Source organism: Loxodonta africana, chromosome 13, assembly GCF_030014295.1.
Source record: "Loxodonta africana isolate mLoxAfr1 chromosome 13, mLoxAfr1.hap2, whole genome shotgun sequence".
Taxonomy (NCBI): domain Eukaryota; kingdom Metazoa; phylum Chordata; class Mammalia; order Proboscidea; family Elephantidae; genus Loxodonta; species Loxodonta africana.
This window is the reverse complement of record NC_087354.1, coordinates 37,600,483-37,621,220: the sequence shown is the minus strand read 5'-3', so window position 1 is coordinate 37,621,220 and position 20,738 is coordinate 37,600,483. Positions and strand designations below refer to the sequence as shown.

The window sequence follows — 20,738 nt, the reverse complement described above, 5'->3', positions numbered from 1 at the left end:
ACCCCCAACCTTCAGCCCAAGCAACGATTCCCAAAGTGAGGTTCCGGGATCAGCAGCATCACCTGGAACTTGCTGGGCACCCAAAATCTCGACCCCACTCCAGACCTCTTAGATCAGAAACCCTGGCTGCAGCCTCCCAAGTTATTCTGATGCATGCTCGCCAATGGCTTAGGAACCATTATTTGTCACCTTAATGGCAAATCACTCCTTTTAAAGCACAAAGTCCGGACCTCTTCATCAAAGTTCAGGAGCAGGTGAGGAATAGCGGGCTAAGCTAATGCCTGGGTCCAGCCCAGGTTCTGCTACTTCCCCACTGTGGGACCCTGGGCAAGTTACTGAACCTCTCTCAGCCTGTCTCCTCACCTGTAAAATGGAGATAATTCCTAAGGGATGGAGCCGTCCCGTGGTTAGAAATCACACACGTATGGGACCCCTAAAAAGTATTTAGTCAATGGTGGCTCCGTTTGCTGCGGTGGATGGCATTGGCTCACAGGCCCCAAAAAACGACCCGGCCTTTGTCACACTTCTCTGGACACAGTAAGTCCCTTAAGTGCTCTAAAGTCTCACTGACTCAAGGAAAGCCAAACCAATCCTGCCCTCCTCCCCAAGGGACCCAGAGGGCCTGAGGCGCCCTAGGCCTGGCCTTGGAGGTCAACTCGACTGACCCCCTCTTTCTCTGCTGAGGGCGCTCAGGAGAGGGGCTAGCCCAAGGCCGCGACGCGAGACAGTGGCAGAGCTGGGGCCCGGCTAGGTCCCCGCACTCACGGTTCAGGGCTCTTCGCCTGCTCCTCGCTGACTACCCCGCCCAAGAAGCACCAAGGATGTTTCCGTCCGCCCCAGTGCACCCCTCGGGCTATTCCCAGGACCCAGACCCTCACCTCGGCGCACCCCCGGCTCCGCGGGCCGTAAGTCCTGGGCCCGCCCCCGACGCGCTGGCGCGGGAGCAGACGCCAGGCGTGCGGGGCTGCTCCTCCCGCTGCCCCGTCGCCCCCTGGCGGGCCCGGGGCGCGCTGCAGCCGCCAAGCCCGGCGCTCGGCCCTCTTCCCGCCGCGAGGCGGAGTCGCCGCCGCTCCGAGGCCCTCGCCCCGCCCCCTCCAGGCCCTCTGCCGGGCGGGGCGGGGCGGGGCGAGGCGGGGCGGCGAGCCCGGAGCCGTCGGACGCTGCCGGCCGCTGGGCTGGCCAGGGCCGCGGGCGCGGGGCGCGGGGCGCGGGCTCCGGCCGCCGCGGATGGGAGGCGGCGTCCGGGCGGGCGAGCGACGGCGCCGCGGCCACCATGGGGAACAAGCAGACCGTCTTCACCGAAGAACAGCTGGACAGCTATCAGGTGAGCGCGGCGCACCCCGGCCGGCGAAGCGGCGCCCCGCCGCCCCTCACCCCTCACCCCTTTTTCCCGTCGCTTGCCGCGGCCTCTCGAAAGCCAGTTCATCTCCGTTCAGATCCTTCCTCTGCCTTCAGATTGCACCGTGACCTTGGACTGGTGACTTCCCCTCACTGAACCTCAGTTTCCCCATCCGTGGAACGCGAGGGCTTTCTAGGTGGAAGGTTCTCCCAGGCGCGCCTTGCTCCAGCCACCCCTCCTCCCTCTCCACAGTTCAGCCTTCTTATTCCCGCCCCCAGACTGGACCCAAAACCCTCCCCAGCCACCCGTCTGAGCGCCCACCTTGGCACGGAGATGATGGGTCGGTAAATGTGGGCAAGAGGTAGCCCAGGAGGGTTAGCCTGTGAATCAGAAATGAGCTGGGTGTGGGGTGCGTCAGCCCCCAAATGTGGTCTTGAGGAGATCTTGTTCTTGTGGGGTCTCTTCCTCTGGCCCCAAGAACTTCGAGGCAGCATGGAAATAATTGGAGCAAGAAGGCAAACTAGCAACCAGCCTTACCTGGCTACCTCTCCAAGCTCTCTCAGGCCCTAGCACCCCTTCCCTCAGACCCCTTCAGGCCTCCCTGCCTCCTCCCCCCAGCGGTCAGTAAACAGTTGCCTTTAAATGGATTTCTACCAATGGCAACCCCATATGTGCCAGGGTAGGACTGTGCTCCATAGTGTTTTCAATGGCAGGGCTTTTTTCTGAGGCTCCTCTGGTGGACTCAAACCGCCAGCCTTTGGGTTAGCAGCAGAGTGCATTAACTGTACCTCCTAGGCACTCACCTCCAGCAAGCTCTCCAAATCAGAGATCCGAATGCCCTCCCACCCATGTGGAAACTTTTCTGCTTTGCTCACCTCCTACCAGATGAATCCCAACTCTCTGGGCTTGCCCAGAGTCCTTGTGGCCCGTGCAGTCCACCTCTGCAACAGCAGCTTCCCCAGGTCCCATCCCTGTCCCTGTCTGTGGCCTCCCCCAGAACTATTTGCACTTCCTTAGCCCACACCGTTTCCTTGGCCTGGGATGCCTGTCCCCGTCTCTCTAGGTGATCTTTCTACTCATAGCCCTCCAAGGCCACTCTCTGGTGCCTCCTCCAGGCCTGGACTGCATTATTTCCTGTGTACCTGAGAGAGATGAGCACCAGCTGGATCTCTGTAAATGCCTTTTGCTTTCATGAGTCTTTATTTTGGTGTGAAAGAAAGGGAGCTTGAAATATGGGTTTTCTGATGTGGGTGGAGGTAAAATTAAGGCCTCTTCTCCTGGAAGCCCTAGTTGTCAATAACACACGTTTCTCGGCTCCAGGTGTAAGGCCCTGGGAAGGAAGAAGGGAGCCACATTTACAGAGCACCTTTGTGTGCCAGGCACTGTACTAGATGTCTTGTGTACATCAAGTCACTTGATTATCACAGTGAGGTCGATTATTAGCCCCATTTTGTCATTGTCATCGTTAGTTGCCATCAAGTGGATCCGACCCCATTTGTCCAGAGTAGAACTGCTCCATAGGATTTTCAAGGCTGTGACTTTTCAGAAACAACCTCAGGCCTGTTTTCCGAAGCACCTCTGGGTAGGTTTGAACTGCCAACCTTTCAGCTAGCAGGGACTCCCAGCCCCATTTTACAGGGAAGTAAATGGAGGCCTGTGGGGACATTGGCTGTTCAGTGGTAGAATTCTCACCTTCTATGCAGAAGACCCCGGTTCGATTCCTGGCCAGTGCCCTCGTGCGCAGCACCACCCGTCTGTCAGTGGAGGCTTGTGTGTTACTATGATGCTAAACAGATTTCAGTGGAGCTTCCAAACTAAGTTGGACTAGGAAGAAAGGCCTGGCGTTCTGCTTCCAAAAATCAGCCAGTGAAAACCCTATGGATCACAATAGTCAGATCAGCAGTCCATCACAGGGATGGCACAGGACTGGGCAGGGTTTTGTCCTGTTGTGCATGGAGTCTCCGTGAGACAGGGACGGACTTGATGGCAGATAACAGCAACAACAAATGGAGGCTGAGGGTCCACCTGGCACTGCCCAGTCAGGGCTCACACAGGAATTTGAATGGGGACTCCAAGGCTTACCTTTCACTCAGAGTGGGTATTGTGCTCTTCGTCCTCGGCCCTCACAGCCTAGAGAGACAGACCCTCGTCTCCAATGTGGCGCTTGTGGAGGCAGGTGGTGGAGTGTGCTCTAGGGGACATCCGGTGAGGAGGGGGAGGGCAGATTCAGAAACAGTGGAGCACTTGAGCAACCCCTTAAAAGATGGCTAGGCTTTTGCCCAGCAGGGGCTGGAAAGAGGCTTTCCAGGTGGAGGGGACAGTGTAGATAAAGGCTTGGAGGTGGGCACAGGCAGGCACACAGGCACATTGACCATGCTTAGAAGTGAAGTGAGTAGCCCATGGGGGTGGGGAGCCTATATTCCCGCTCAGACCAGCCAGGCATTAGGTTACCCACTGGAGCCAACCCTGGTATTGGGTTCTGATCCTTTGCTAGAGCCTGGCTGGCCCTCACCAGATGGGGTGGGAGAAATGAGAGCTGTGAAACCTGAGAGTCCCGCATCTTCCCTCTGGTTCTCCAGCCAGCCACTGGCCAGCCAGGGCCAGGCAGAGTGGGGGTGACCCTGGGTTATAGCAACCCCCTTCCCCAAGTGAGCCCCAAGGGCTGCTGTAGTCCCGGCCTGGCAGTGAGTGGGCTACCAATGCAAGGCGCCACCCTCCCCGTGTGTGTGTGTGCTGGTGATTCTCCTGAATCAGGCTTCCGCCCAGACTCCTCTGCATTCCAGACCTACCCCCAGGCCCCTCAAGCCAACGCATCCTAAACAGGCTCATTGCCTCCTCTAGAACCCTCTGCTGCTCCTCCAGCGGACCCGACTCCTCACTCTCCCTCAATCTGTTTTCAGTTAAGAGCAAGTCCTGTGACTCAGCCTCTCTCCTGTCTCACCTAGGCATCCCCTCTAGATCCCCACAGCCAGCCCTGGACCAGGCCTCCTCAGTCTCCTGCCACTGAACTTACAACTTCCTCATCCCCCATCTGCCTCCAGCCACCCGCCACCTTCTGCCAGTCTGTTTTCTTTTTCTCCCTCCCTCCCTTCTTTCCCCCTTTCTTCTTCCTCCCTTCTTCTTTCTTCCAACAGTCACAATGTGCATCCCCAGCCTAAAACAATTTTTTTCTGTAAAAATAATTTGTGGACAAAGAATGCCATCATATGTATATTAACCAATCCCCTGTTGATGTGGGAAGCCCTAGGGAGTTGTTCACGGCATACAGACGGTTGGAGGGTCTTTCTAAAACACAGCTGTGAACCTCTCTTCTCCCTGGAATTCCATGGTGCCTTGGAACAACAGCTTGAGCGGGGTCCCTGGGCTCAGCCGGCCTCCAGCCTCATTTCTTTTGTTGTTGTTGCATTATTATTATTTTTTTTTTATTGTACTTTAGATTAAGGTTTACAGAACAGACTAGTTTCTCAGTTGGTACTGAGAACAGTACCAAACAGTTGGTACACATATTGTTTTATGACATTGGTTAACAACAGCACAACAATGTCAACACTCTCCCTTCTTGATCTTGGGTTCCCTATTACCAGCTTTTCTGTTCCCTCCTACCTTGTAGTCCCTGCCCCTGGGCTGGTGTGCCCCTTTAGTCTTGTTTTGTTTTATGGGCCTGTCTAATCTTCGGCTGAAGGGTGAACCTGGGGAGTGACTTCATTACTGAGCTAAAAGAGTGTCCAGGGAGCCATACTTTCAGGGTTTCTCCAGTCTCTGTCAGGCCAGCAAGTCTGGTCTTTCTTTTTGAGTTAGAATTTTGTTCTACATTTTTCTCCAACTTTGTCTGGGACCCTCCATTGTGATCCCTGTCAGAACAGTCAGTGGTGGTAGCTAGGCACCACCTGGTGGAGGCCATGGTAGGTGTGGTCCACTAGTCCTTTGGATTAATCTTTCCCTTGTATCTTTAGTTTTCTTCATTCTTCCTTGCTCCCGGAGGGGTGAGACTGGTGGAGTATCCTAGATGGCTGCTCACAGGCTTTTAAGACTCCAGCCTCATTTCTTACTCCCCTCCCCATGGCACCCCAAGTTCTAGGCACACTGAAGGGCTTCTAGCCAAGCACCCCGTCCCCTCTGCCCTTGTTCCGCTGGTGCCCACCCCTCACCTCTTCATCACACACACACACACACACACACACACACACACACAAGCTTCTTGTGGCCACAGTCTGGTTTATTCTTGGTCATTACCATTACCACCTGTTTACACCCTGTCTCCCCCCGTGTGTCCCCTACCTAGGCACAGACGAGCCACTAGAAGGATGTTGGCAAATGAATGAACAAATGAACACTTGTTAACGTCCAGCTCTCGGGAGAGGAAAGAACTCCAGACAGGGATTCTGAAGTCCTGGGTTCAAGTCGTAGATGGGCAGTTGATGCTGTAGGCCTCAGTAAGTCACTGTCCCTTTCTGAGCCTCGGTGTTCCCCACCTCTAAATTGGGAATAACTACTAACCCTGCTGTGCTCATGGCACAGGGCCCTTGTCGGGATCACCTGAGATCGCTCTGGAGCCTGGCTGAGAGCCAGTGTGGTGGTCAGATGGACAGTGGGGAGGCCTGAGCTGGCATGCTGGATGGAGGATGGGACCCAGCTGTGTCTCGGCTCCTGACACTGGCACTGCAGACCCTTTGGGTATGAGATAGTAGGCAGGAGGCCACCTGGAGGAAGCAGCCCTTGAGTTGAGCTTTGGAGAATGGAAAGGATTTGGAAAAGTTGGGAGGAGAGGAAGGCACTCCAGGTTGGGGGATTAGGGTGAATACAGGCTTAAAGGCAGAAGAACACGTCTTTTGCTATAAAAGCCGAGCCTGCCCTTTTGGGCTGTTTTCTGCTACCAGAGCCTAGAGGGCCCACCGGTACTGGGCTTGGCTCCCTCCTTACCCCAGTTCCACCCCTTATGACCCTAACCTTAGCTGGGGCCCTGGCCTGAAGACCCATCCCTATGAACTGTCAGGAGACAAGCGGTGTCGGTGGCACTTGCTCTCTGAGAGGAGTACAAGGAAGAATTCTTGCAGATGTAGCTGTAGCTCCCTGGGCAACTGTGTGTGGAGGTGGGCAGGACCTTCGTTTGGTGACTTCAGAGGGGACAGACACAGAGCTGCAGATTCCAGGGAGGTGACCCAGGACGTGGGGTAGTGGATGGAGGTGTTGGATCAGAGGAAGAGAGAACCCCCATCAGCTGTGACCTATAGGTTTCCTGCACCTTATCTCATTGCTCCTCACACTACCCCCTTCAGAGAGGCACTATCCTCACTTTACAGATGCAAAAACTGAGGCTCAGAAAGCAGACTGACTTGCCTGAGGGTCCAAAGCAAACTAGAATTTGAGTCTTTTTTGGACTAAACCTACTGTCGTTTTTTCTCTACCACGCTGCCAGGCTACTCAAAGCCCTGAAAAGCTTTTAGGGGCTGCCTCCCTGTTATGAGTCCTAGGGAAGCAGGTCAGCAGAAGAAAAAGCAAAACATTCGTTGATGCACAGGTCCGCAGCAGCTTTATCTATCAAGTAATGTTAAAAACCTGGAAACAGCTGCTAAACATTCTGAAAGAAGAGAGAGGTTAGACTAACAAGGGCAATGCCTTCGGTGGATATTCTGTAACCATTGAAATATAACCTCTGTGGAAGACATACACGGAAAAGTCTGGCACTCATCCCAGAAATCTATATTGCGCACCTACTGTGTGCCAGGTAGGACGTGGAGAGGTTGGCGTAAGGTGTTTTTATTTGCAGTCATGGGGCAGTGGTCAAGAACACACAGTCCTGACTTCCAGTCCCAGCCCTCCTAAGCTGCGTGTGCAGTTTAGAGCAAGCTGTTTCATTTTGCTGAGCCTCATTTTTCCCATCCATAAAATGGGGAGAAAATGCCCGATGGGCCAGAGAAGAGGATTAAACAAAATTGTATAATTGTATACTAAGAACTCCTAGTACCATACCAGGTCCATGTGCCCTGGTTCTCAGCCTGGCCCGTGCACTGGAATCACCTCAGGGGCTTTGAAAATCACTCAAGCCTTGATCCCACTACAGGGATTCTGATTTAATTGGTCTGGGGTCCCACTGGGTCACTGATTTTTAAAAGCTCCCCGGGGATTGTAATGTATCCCCAGAGTTGAGAACCTGTGCTCTAGAGCAGTGGTTCTCACTGGTGAGCAAGCATCAGGATCACCTGGAGGGCTTGTTCAAATGCAGATTGTGGCCCCCCCTCCCCCAGAGTTTCTGATTCTGTCCAGCTGGGGTGGACCTGAGAATCTACATTTACACCAAGCTCCCAGATGCTGCTGCCGCCGGCCGCTGCTGTAGGAGCTACCCCTTGAGGACCGCTGAAGTAGAGAGATGTAAGTAGTTGAATAAGGGCCTAAGGGGCTAGGATTATTTGGAAAGCTTTTGCTTCTGTTTCCAGTAGAACCCTCCAGTAAGGGCTCGGATACTTCTCTCCCACCCAGGGGCTGAGAAAGAGGAGGGGGCAGAGAACAGGTCAGAGGAGAAGAACACAGCAGCCAGGACCCCTCCCCATTCCCAGCCTGCGGAAGACACCCCCTCCCCAGGCTAGTTGGGAGAGCCCTGGCCCACCTCACTGGGCAGCTTCAGGCTATGGAACCAGCCCCGGGGTGGGGGCAGGTCTGTACCTGGAAGGCCCGGCTAGCCCACCTTCACTGCCTGCTCCAGGTGTCTGGGGTCTGGTGAGAAATCCCCTCGCAGTCCTCCGCCTATCTGAGTCTTAGACCTGCTAGGCAGGGCGTTTTCTGTCTATGCTGGTCAGGGGTGCTGCTTCCCAGGACTGAGCCTCTCCTGGCTCATAAAGAAGACCTGTTGCCAGAAAGTAAAGCTGAGCCCCCAGGAAAGGCCCCTAAGTTTCCAAGAAGGGCCAGGCAGAGTGCGGCCCCTCAGCTCAACTCCCAGGGAGCAGCAGACAGCTCAGGGGAACAGCCTCGTGCAGCTAAAAAACAAAAAAAAATTGCAGTTGAGTCGATTATGACTCATGGTGACCTCATTTGACAGAGTAGAGCTGCTCCCTAGGGTTTTCTTGGCTGTACTCTTTGCGGAAGCAGATCCCCAGGCCTTCCTTCTGCAGTGCCATTGATGGGTTCAAATCACCAGCCTTTAGGTTAATAGTTGATCCGTACCACCCAGGGACCGGTGGGGCTAAATAGGGCCTGGCAAGCTCCCCTAACTCTGCCTCTCCAGCTGTTCTGTAGTGCTCAGTGGAAACCCTAGATGTGTGTGCATCCTGTGGCCTCTTCTTCGGTCTTCCTCAATGTGCAATCCAGTCACCCCAGTGGCTCCAGAAGTCATCCAAGGCAAGCCTAGCTGTCTTCCAGCCTGGGCTGTGGCCACTCGCCCCTCCTCAGAGCCAGCTCTGGTCAGCACACCACCTTTGGAGGCCCCTTTGCAGAGCCTAAGTTGCCATCTTCCCCCATGCTAAGCACTGGGCAAGGGCCTGGCGTAGGAGCCATCATCACAGACTCCAGGTGGCTGATGATGACCTTGGGCAGGCCAGGCTGTGCACAGTGACGTGACTGCAGGAGGCAGGTCATCAAGATGAAGGCGGGGCCCCAGGAGATAAGCTTAGAGTCTAGGATGACCTTGGAGCTAAGCGCTGCCCCCACCCTGAGTAATGCCCACTTGGGGTCCCCTCAGTGTCAAACCAGATGTTACTGGCTCCTCTGCAGGGCTTGATCCTCTCCCTTCTGGTCCCCCTCCCTTCCTCGCTCCGGTCACTTCCCATACCCCAGGCCTCTCCACTCCTGCCCCTGTGTGACTCATCTATTCCTGTGGCTTCAGAAGCCCTGGTTAAGAGCTCAGCTGCTAACCAAAAGGTTGGCAGTTTGAATCCACCAGCCACTCCTTGGAACCCTATGGGGCAGTTCTACTCTGTTCTATAGGGTCTCTACGAATCAGAATCAACTTGACGGCAATGGGTTTGGTTTTCGGTTTTCAGATGCCAGGTATATGCTGATGATTCCCCAGCCTGTAGGCCTGGAACTCTCAACTTCTGAGCAAGGGGCTACTGCCTGCAGCCACTTGGGGCTCACGCTGCCCACCTCCCCAGGGCACCATTCCCAGGGGCCACAATGTGAATGGCATTCACTGCAGCTGTGCAGCGTGGTGCCCTGACATCACCGCTCCCGGATCTGCTTCCTGAGTCGTCTCCTTGTCACTCCCCATTATCCCGCAGGGAGCCTCACTGGCCCCTTAAGTCGGCACGCCCACCTTTGAAGGCACCAGCTTCCTCCTAAATGGAGCCCTTAGCCTGCCATGCAATCCTCCGTGTATGGGGTTCCCCCAGGGCTAGCTCAGAACCCAATAAATCTGCTGTCCCCAGGGAGGAGGGTGGGGTAACAGTAGCTCTTCTGCCCCAGGCCAGGGCTTTCCCATGAGGCCCTGTGGCTCAGAGGAAGGAAGGAGCCTGGGACCTGTACAACTGACTATGTGTGTGTGTGTGTTTTCCCTCAACAGGACTGCAGCTTCTTCAATAAGAAGGACATCCTCAAGTAAGTGTGGTTTCCTGTTTGCTCTTTGGAGCTGGGACTGGGTGGGGGCTGGGGCCCCCACGTGTGCTGGCTGGACTGGGGGAGCTGAGGAAGAGCACCAGCCTCTGTCAGGACCCAGGTTCAGGCCTCGGCTCCACCGTTGGGCTGCTGTGTAGACTCAGGGACTCCTACCCCCTGGGCCGTGGGTCCTTCTGCCAGGAATTGAGCATCTGCTAACTGCGTGCCAGGCTCTGTATGAATGACTTTGAGCACATTTTCATTTAATCCTCACTGTGACCTTATAAGAGGAAACCTTGGCGTAGTGGGTAAGAGCTACAGTTGCTAATCAGGAGGTTAGCAGTTCAAATCCACCAGGCACGCCTTGGTTCTGCTCTGTACTACAGGGTCGCTATGAGTCAGAATTGACTCAACAGCAATGATTTTTTTTTTTGTTTTGTGACCTTATAAAAGAAAATCCTTTTATCTACATTTTATAGATAGAGCTTAGCAACTTGATGAAAGCCACGCAGCCAGTGACTGGAGACCTGGTCTCCTGGCGCTGGGTTCTCTGCTATTCACTGTGTCAGGGGCCTGCTGCAGTGGAGACTCCCTGTCTGTTAGACCAGGTCCTCTGGCTCTATCATCCTCCCAGCTCCTGGGAGGTCCAAAAGTCAAGGGCATGGCCTTCAGTGCCCCGAGCATCCTGGCCTGTCCACCAGGGGTGTCCTCTCTTCCCAGCGCAGCCCTTCTCCTTGGAGTGGTAGGTGTGGGCATAGACTGGAGAGATGAAGGGGGCTGGCAGCCTCAGGGCCCTGGGCTGGACAGTGGGTAGAAATCACAGAATGCCAGGAAACCTGGCTCCCGCGGCCTCTCTGGGCCCCTTTGCCTGGGCTATCAGGTGGCACTAAAAGCTGCAAGGTCTCAGGCTCACTTTCCCTGGAGATCGATGGACAGGCTGGAACTAGAGCCTGGTCCAGCTTCCCAGGAGAGCTGTGCCCTGGCCACTCTGCTCTGGCAGGCAGGGCCCCCCAGCTGTTCCTCCCTGCCCAGGCTGTTCTTCAAACCTGTGCCTTGCTGGGCAGGGGTACCTCACTTCAGAGAGGCATGGTGAGAGCCAAAGCCCCCAGGCTCTGGCATCAGCAGACCTGGGCTCTGCTTCCATTTCCCAGTTCTGCGGCCTTGGCCAAGCGTTTGACCCTCCCTGAGCCTCAGTTTCTTCCTCTGTAAAATGGGAATAATGATACCTACCTTGATAGCACTGCCGGATGGCGGTGCCACCGGGTGTGGGGTTTGATAAATGGGATTTGGAGGTTGAGTGATGTGTGGGGCAGGGGCCCCCATTTGCACAGGACGGTTCTCAGAACTGTAACAACACAGTCGTTGCCCCAGCTTTCTCATGTTCCCGCTTACCTTTCAGAATTGGCACAAACCCTATTTGAGTCTTACCACATTCCTCCTCTTGCCAGGAACTACCCCCTGAGCCCCTCCCCCTCTGTCAATGCCAAACCCAGGCTGCTTGTCTTCAGAGGCCCCCAACCATTTCTGTTCTAGCCACAAAAGTACCTTGCCCACAGGTCTTGGCACAGGCTGCCCTGCCACCTGAGTGCCCTTCTCATCTCCTCCACCCAGTGCGCTCCTGTGCCACCTTCAAGACACAACTTCAAGGCCATCTCCTTTGTAAGTCCCTCCAACTCCCCACCACCCTCACTGTCACACACTGCTGTATGGGCTTGTCATGGGCTCATGTGCCTGGCTGCCCAGGCCTCCCCCTGGCAGTGGGCATGCGTCCTGGTAGCTGCAGGTGAACACTTGAATAGCAGATAGGTATAGGACGGCAGAGTTGGTCAGAGAAGACCATTCCAGGCTTGTCAGCAGCAGGAACAGGACACAGGCCCCAGTAGCTGACTGAGAGCAACAGGGTCATCTGTGGGGCAGGGGGCTCAAAGGTTAGGCCAGGAAAAAGGCTAAAAAACAAGGCAGTCCTGTCAAGTTCTAGCTCTCACAGGTTTCACTATAGTTATTTCTGTGTGGTAGGATTATGAGTCATTTTTTCCTTCTTCTCTTGGCTTGTTTTATTTTCTGATTTTTCTACAGTAATCATGTGTCACGCATAATTTTTTTAAAAAGATGGAAAAAATAAACAATAGGCAAACTCATTGAGGCCCTGGCTGAGTCTGTACAAAGCGGGTATTCAGGAGGCCAGCTGAACGGGGAGCAGGGGCGTCTAAGCCCTAAGCTCTTAACTATAGAAAGGAAGGTTGCTGAATGGGGTGGGTAGCTGGATGGGGGTGGCTCAGTGTGCAGGTGGAAGAGCTAGGCCTTGGGGAGCAATTGGATCTACCTAGGGTGGGGACTGGGCCGATGGTTATCTGTGACTCAGTATCACTGACCTGAGGCTGCCACAGAGAGCTAGGCCCCTGGCTGCAAAGAAAAGCTGCTGCTCAAGTTTCCTCATTGCCATCTGGTGTACTCAGCATGCAGCTTACCAAGAAAGCCATCTACCAGGGGTAGAGGGGATGGGAGGGGGCAGCACCAAAAGGACCTTTGGGGGGAAGACACAAGCAGAGGCCCGAGTCTGGCCCACCTGGCTTTGCCGCTGGCTTGTGTGTTGCCTTTGCCCTCTCCAGGCCCTGGGCCTCAGTTGTTCCATCTGGATGGAGGGGAATGGACCAGACATGAGAACAGTAGAGGGGGCCTCACCTTTTGATCAGCATCCTTCTATAGAGTCTTTGATCAAAACATAAAGTAATAGTTGCAGGGCACCATCTAGTTCTTCTGGTCTCACGGCAGAGGAGGCAGTTGTTCATAGAGGCAACCAGACACGTCGTGTTACTTTTTAAAATTCAAACAATTCAGATGTAATGTCTTAGTTATCTAGTGCTGCTATAACAGAAGTACCACAAGTGGATGGCTTTAACAAGGAGAAATTTATTCTCTCACAGTCTAGGAGGCTGGAAGTCTGAATTCAGGGCGCCATCTCCAGGGAAGGCTTTCTCTCTTTGTCAGTTCTGGAGGAAGGTCCTTGTCGTCAATCTTCCTCTGGTCTAGGAGCTTCTCAGCACAGGGTCCCCGTGTCCAAAGGATGCACTCCGTTCCCAGTCTTCTTTCTTGGTGGCATGAGGTCCCCCTCCTCTCTGCTCTCTTCTCTCTTTTGTATCTCAAAAGTGATTGACTCAAGATACAACTTAATCCTGTAGATTGGGTCCTGTCTCATTAACACAGCTGTCTCTAATCCTAACCTCATAGAGGTTAGGATTTACAACACATAGAAAAATCACATCAGATCACAAAATGGTGGACAACCACACAATACTGGGAATCTTGGCCTAGCCAAGTTGACACATATTTGTGGGGGGCACAATTCAGTCCATAACATGTAGATAAAGTAATAAGTGAAAGTCGGCCTAAGTCTCATCACCCCTCTTCATTCCTACCTCACAGGGGCAGTCAGTGTAAACATTGTGGTAACTTTTCAGGCATTTTTCTGTGTCCATACAACCATATGGATGTTCAGTCCTTTAAATGCTTTTACTGGATCTATCAACTTGATGAAGTATTTTTGCCTATTAATATGATTTATATTCCTAGATTTCCAAACATTGAACTATCCTTGCATTCTGGAATAAATCCTAAAAAAAAAAAAAAAGTTGCCAACTATCTAACTCTCGGCAATCCCATATGTGTTAGAGTAGATCTGTGTTCCATAGGGTTTTCAATGGCTGATTTTTTGGAAGTAGATCTCCAGGCATTTCTTCCAAGGTACCTCTGGGTAGATTCAAACTTCTAATCTTTTGGTTAGGAGCTGAGCACGTCAACCATTTGCCTCACCCAGGGACTCTGTAATAAATCCTACTTGGTCCTAACATATTAATTCTTTTAAATACTGCTGGACTTGATTTACCAATATGTATTTTATAAGATTTTTACATCTGTATGTGTAAGTGCCGTTGGTCCATTTTAGATGCCTATAAGGCTCTGGTATCAGGGTTTTTTCTTTTTATTTATTAACTTTCAAAAAGAAACGGGGAAGCTTTCACTTTTCTCCCCTATGCTCTGAGCAGTTTAAGTAGCATAGGTATTATTTCCGGTCCTCGAAGGTCTGATAAGACTAATATGTAAATATTATTGAACTCAGTGCTCATTTTGGGGGAGTGAGAGGTGACAGAGAGGCAGTCCTTTGATAGTTTCTGGAGTTTCTCCCACAGGGATTTGAGTTTTCAAATTCTCTTTGGGTCAAATGTGATCATCTGTTTTTCTTAAAAAACAAACAAAAAAAAGCCCAAGATCCCTTTGGTCATGGAGTCAGAACATCTGTGTGTGCGCCAGGGCAGAAGGTGGCCTTCCCATCCCAGAAGACACTCCCTTAACCCTGCCAAAGCACCCACAGCCCCTTCCCCAAGCCCACGCCTTTCAGGGAGGCCCTGACACAGCAGATAGCATGCTAATAGTTACCAGTTGAGTGCCAGGTGGTTATGGCTGCTAACTGAGAGGTTGGTGGTTCTAGTTCACCCAGAGGTGCCTCAGAAGAGAGGTCTGGTGATCTACTTTCGATGAAGTCAATCACTGAAAACCCTGTGCAGTGCGGTTCTGCTCGGACACACATGGGGTCGCCATGAGTTAGGATCAGCTCAGCGGTAACTGGTGATTGAATCCTCACAGTGTGAAGAAAGCAGGCACTCTCCCGTTTTACTGACAGGAAAATTTGTACTCAGATGGGTCACCCACTTCCCCAAGTCTGCACAGCTAGGGAGAGGTGTCACAGGGCTCAAACCTAAGCCTAATTTCCAGCTCCCGCTGTAGCCATCCCATGTCATTTTGGAGGTGTGAACCAACCCCTGAAACACCCAAAAACATGGGAGCAGTGAGGTGAAATGGGGAATGTAGTGATTGGAAACGCAGTGAATCTGTCAAAAATACATGAAACCAGATACATGAATCGTGAAACTTAAGTCCTGGTTCTATTGTCTGAGGAAAACAAAAAAGGGCAAAATTTTCTTCATTGTAGTATGTAAGAAGCAAAGAAATTCTTGAGCGCCCTCTTGTGGACAGTCCCAGCTTGATCCCCTTGCACTGGTATCTGTGACCCCCTTCTACCCAAAGGACAAGTTTTTTATTTTTTTCTCCCCTGAAGGGGGAAAAAAAAAAAACCCTTGGAAACTTCTTGTGATTTCAGACCCTCTTCCTGGGATACATGACAGGAAAAGTGGGCTTGTGACTTTTTGCTTTGGGTTTACCCTGATCAAACCTTGAACCAGGTGCTGATGTGGTCAAGAAGGTGGCCTGACTTGCAGGGATGAGCCAGGTGTTTGGAATCTGGAGGGCCTGGGTTCAAGTCCCTGTCCACTGCTCATTGGCTCTGTAACTCAGAGCAGGTACTTCACCCCCTGAGCCTCAGGGTTCTCACTTGGAAAATGGGGGAGATTCATTCATACCTATCTCTCAGAGTGGCTTGGAGATTAGATTAAATAGAGTAACTCACACAGCAATTCACACAGAGGGAGCCCTTGCTAAATGGTGGCTGATGGCATTATCTGTGTGAGCTGGGGAGGTAAGTTAGACTCTGCGTTTACCCTGCCAGAGAGGGTGAGGCAGCAGGATGGTAAGAATCAGGTGGGATCTGGTGGAGGGTTGGCTGATTGTGCTAAAAGACCCTCTAACGGTGGGCCTGGGAGTGTGTCATTGGGTCAGACCATAGCAAAAAATGACCAGAGTTGATCTGGCATTGAGGGTGTCAGGGCAGGACCAGGTCTGGGAGATATGGGGGTCACACTTCCATCCAGTGCCCAGCAGCCCCAGGCCTCACCTTGGGCAGGGTACCTACCTCAGCCTCCAGTCAGTACCCCTTACAGTTGTCCCCCATCTGGCAGCACTTCATGGATACAGTTCCATCCGAACACAATTTGTACCTGCCTTGGGGGAGGCTATCCTCTGGACAAGGGAACACAGTGCAGCAGGACTGAATAATGTGGGGGGTGGGGCCAGAGGGCTTCCAACTGAGATGGTATCAGGCAGGATGCCTCACACCCTTGGGGGTCTGTACAACATCTTGGGGTAGGCTTGGGTTCCAGGCTTGGGGATTCCTGCACACCAGGCAGTTGAGCAGGGGTGGGAGGAAAGAAAGGGAGTTAGGGTACCTGACCCATCAGGGCTTGGTCCCAATGGCTCCCAGCTGAAGGGAGGTTGTGGGTGGCCCATTCACAGGGGTTTCTCAAGAATTGAGGGCTGCTGGAAGCTCTTCCAGAGACCCAACCCTCGGAGCCTAGATTGGGGGGCCCAGGAACTGGGCCAAGGCTTCAGACAGAGCCTCAGGAGTGAGAGACAGCAGAAGCAGAAGGAGGAGAAGTGGTTAAGAGTTTCTGCTCTGGATTTCCAGTCCTGGGTTCCAACGACAGCCCTTGGTACTTTCTAGTTGTGTGGACTTGAACAAATCACTCTTACCTCTTTAGCCCTCAGTTTGCTAAGCTGTAAAGTGGGTTCACAATGTATCAGTCCACACAGTCGCAGGAAGGATTAAATGAGGTGAAGTGTGTTAAGTTCTTACCCAGTGCCTGGCACACAGAAGACCCTTATGAGAGATCAAGGGGGAAAAAAATAGATTTTGTTGCAGGTTCCCGGGGGTAGAGGAGGTGGTGGTGGTGGGCGTATGTGTGTAGGTGGTGGAAAGAGGACCAGAACACAATCTGGTTATCAGCAGCGAGGCCTGGGCAGAACCCCCTGCCCTCAAACCCCATAGCCTATGGATGGAGTGGATGGCCTCTCCTGGGCCCTTCACCAGCTCTGGCCAAGGAGGGTCTCAAGTGCCCGAGGCAGAGGGTGCAGGTAGGGTGGCGTCGGATCCCTGGAGGCTCGGTCTCCAGTGCTTTTCCTCGGCTCCCCCCGCAGGCTCCACGCACGGTTCTATGAGCTGGCCCCCAACCTTGTCCCGATGGACTACAGGAAGAGCCCGATCGTCCACGTGCCCATGAGCCTCATCATCCAGATGCCGGAGCTCCGGGTACGGGAGAGGCCGCTGCTCCTGGGCAGGGCAGGTGGGTTGGGGGTGGTGGAAGGGGATGGTCTGCGCTTCTGGATGGGGCAGGGCAGCAGAGGCACCACGACCCTGGCTGTACCCTTAGGGGCTGTGTGGCTCCGAGTGGATCATGAACCTCTCTGCCTCAGTTTCCCCATCTGCACTCTGAATAAATGAGCTACACGTATGAGGTTTCCATAGGGTACTGTGGTTTGATGCTGCCCCAGGTCTGCTGAGCTCTTGGCCTGTGCTCACTTGTTGCCCTTTGTTAAGTGGCCCCAGCTGTTTAACCTTGTATCTGCTTTTTAAGATAATTTTTCTCTCTATCTGGCCATGACCTGTCACTGAAGTCAGCATAGTCACACATAGCGGTCACTTCGCAAACTCTAAAGCACACACCAGTCACCTGAGACCTGGGGACCTTGTCAAAGTGCTGATCCCAATTCAGCAGGTCCAGGTGGAGCCTGAGATTTTGCTTTTCTGATAAGCCCTCAAGCGCTGCTGCGTCTAGTTGGAACCCCTGCTGAGAATTTGCATGTCTACCCGTAGATCTACTAAATCAGAATCAATGTTTTAACAAGATCCCCAGGTGATTCTTATGTATAATAAATTTTGAGAATCATTGCTCTACTGGTGGTTTCCAGAATTGGTCCCTAACTAGCAGTATTAGCATTGCTGGGAACTTGTTGGAAATACAGATTCTCAGCTGGGGTTCGAACTGGACTGAACCGGTTCAAAGCCCTGGCAGCTGCTGCTGCTGGTCCACAGACCGCTTATATATTGAAATAAAACTTTGATTTCGTGAGTTTGTTACCCTTATTATTTATTTCAAACATAATAATATTTGAATAATAGTATTCAGTGTAAATCAGTGTATTTCTTATTTCAAGTGTAAAGTGCAATTTGACCTTAAGAAAGCATTTTGGGCAAAGCTCTGTGTTGCTGTGGGACTTTGCAAATAGCCCCTGGCCAGGCCTGGGATGTGTGGCTAGGAGGTGAGGTCAGAGAACCCCCTGGCATCGACTTGGGGCCTGGATGTGAATGTAACCTTAGCCCTAAGAGGCAGGGAGCCCCAGGCTCAGCCCTGGAGAAGTGCCTAGGCTGGCAGAGAGGGGCTTGAGACCAGCTCAGAGGATCACTGGAGGATGTGAGGCCCTCCTTGGGCAGGGACCATGCGGTTTGTCTCTGAGGCCTCGCTGATGGCCTGGGGCTGGGCACAGAGTGGGGGCTGGCTCAGTGGGGTGGAAGGAGAAGGGAGTCTGAGTGCTCTGGGATCAGAGGGTGGAGTAGGTAGTATGGCTCCCTGCAGGAGGCAGCATCTGAGAATTCACAGGAGCAGGGTAATTGCTAAAGAACCCTCGTGAGCAGTAGTTAAGCACTTGGCTGCAAACCAAAAGATCAGTAGCTCGAACCCACCAGCCACTCTGCAGAAGAAAGATGTGGCAATCTGCTTCTGTAAAGATTTGCAACCTTGGAAACCCTATGGAGGCAGTTCCACTCTGTCTTATAGGGTCACTATGAGTCGGACTCGACAGCAACAGCTTTGGTGATTTGGTTCGGGTGATTGCTGGCCAGGGGTCTGAACCAGCTCTGTGGCTCTTGCTGCTTCACCTGGTCCAGTTACTTGACCCTTTGGTTCCCTACTTCTGCCTCTCACTATCCTAGCATGACACACCTGAGCTGAGGGCTCCCCGTATCCTGAGCAGTTGTCTTCACTTGCCGGGGACACAGCCCCCCACATCGAGGCAAAAGCCTCCATGTGCTCCGCTGGGCAGTGGACCAGTCCCTGCCCCTGCCTCAGGTGATGCCTCCAGTGAGCACATGTTGGATCAGCTAAGCTTTTTATGCTTATCTAGATGATATAACAGGACATAACATGATGTTTGCCAAGCAATTATGTGTGCCAGGCCTTGTACCAACACTTTACATACTTTTAACTCATTGACTGAAAAGTTGGCAGTTTAAACCCACCAGCTGCTCCACAGGAGAAAGATGTGGCAGTCTGCTTCTATAAAGATCGTAGCTTTGGAAACCCTGCGGGGCAGTTCTACCCTGTCCTATAGTCACTGGCGTACCTAGGGTATTGCACCGGCCCTGGATGCTTGGCACCACGGAGCAGTTTCTGTTAACCTGGTATGGCCCAGCATCCTTCCTCAAGCACAATAATGTGTTAATCAAGAGATTAATGAACTCGGGACATCTACATCAACTGGCACAACATAGTTCTTAAAGACAGTGTTCTTACATCCTATTTTGGTGAGTAGCGTCTGGGGTCTTAAAAGCTTGTGCATGGCCATCTAGGATACAACTATCAGTCTTTTCAGAGCAAAGGAAAGTAAAAAAAACTATAGACTCAAGGGAGCAATTAATCCAAAGGACTAATGAACCACAGCCTACGTGACCCCAAGACCAGAAGAACTAGATGGTGCCCAGCTACCACTACTGACTGCTCTGGCTGGGATTACAATGGAGGGTCCCAGACAGAGTGGGAGAAAAATATAGAACGAAAGATCAAATTAACAAAGAAGACCAGACTTACTGGTATGACAAAGCCTAGAGGAACCCCTAAGACTATGGCCCCTGGATATCCTGCTAACTCAGGACTGAGGCTACTCCCGAAGTTCACCTTTCAGCCAAAGATAAAACCAATTGCCGTCAAGTCGATTCCAACTCATAGCCACCCTATAGGACAGAGTAGAACTACCCCACAAGGTTTCTAAGGAGCAACTAGTGAATTTGAACTGCCAACATTTTGGTTAGCAGCCAAGCTCTTAACCGCTGCGCTACCAGGGTTCCCAGCCAATGATCACCTGTTGCCATGGAGTCAATTCCAACTCATAGCGACCCTATGGGACAGAGTAGAACTGCCCCATAGAGTTTCCAAAGAGCCCCTGGTGGATTTGAACTGCTGACTTTTTGATTAGCAGCCATAGCTCTTAAGCACTATGCCACCAGGGTTTCCAAAGATTAGGTAGGCCTATAAAACAAACGATAACACACATGAGAGACATGCTTCTTAGATCAATCAAGTACATGAGACCAAATGGGCAACAACTGCCCAAAAACAAAGCCGAGACAGCGAGAAGGGACTGGAAAACTGGACATATGGACAGGGAGAACCCAGGGTAGAAAGAGAAAGGGGGAGAGTGCTGACACATGTGGGGATTGTAACCAATGTCACCAGATAATTTGTATAAATTTTTGAATGAGAAACTAAATTTGCTCTATAAACCTTCACCTAAAGCACAATTTAAAAAAAAGGATTAATGAGCTTGACTTGCATTTTTGAGCCGATATTATGGTAAAGTTATCTAAAAGAGCGCTGTTAGATGTTTGGACAGAGGTACAATTTCAGTGCTTGCCATGGGCGCCATTTTCCATAGATATGCTGCTGGCAGTACTGGGTGGATAAAAACTGCTTGGCGGCACCACGCACCCAGAGGTGGTGCAATACCTGCCGTACCTTAGTTACGCCTCTGCCTATAGGGTCACTGTGAGTCAGAATCTGCTCGATGACAGCAGGTTTTAGTTTTGATAACTCATTTACTCCTCACAACAACCCAATCAGGTAAGTCTTACTATTATTGCCATTTTATAGATGAGGAAAAGGAGCCCTGATAGCACAGTGGTTAAGTGTTCAGCTGCTAACGGAAAAGTCAGTGGTTCGAACCCACCAGCCACTCAGCAGGAGAAAGATGTGGCAGTTGGCTTACATAAAGATTACAGCTTTGGAAGCCCTATGGGGGGCAGTTCTACCCTGTCCTGTAGAGTCACTGAGTCCGAATCGACTTGATGGCAATGAATTTGGGGCTTATAGATAGGGAAACTGAGGCTCAGAAGGATTAGGTCACTCGTCCAAGTCATGTAGGGTGTAAGCAGTAGACG

The 20,738-nt window shown here is 52.2% G+C and overlaps 1 protein-coding gene across 1 annotated transcript in view; it reads left to right on the top strand.

Moving 5' to 3' along the window:
• The first annotated feature begins 1,223 nt into the window (after positions 1-1,223).
• CIB2 (calcium and integrin binding family member 2) overlaps positions 1,224-20,738 on the top strand; it is a 28,201-nt gene continuing 8,686 nt past the window's right edge. The window contains exons 1-3 of the mRNA XM_064267214.1: positions 1,224-1,324; positions 9,831-9,865; positions 16,727-16,838. Of these exons, the coding sequence (XP_064123284.1) occupies positions 1,274-1,324; positions 9,831-9,865; positions 16,727-16,838 (198 nt within the window). The 5' untranslated portion in view covers positions 1,224-1,273. The remainder of the gene's footprint in view (positions 1,325-9,830; positions 9,866-16,726; positions 16,839-20,738) is intronic.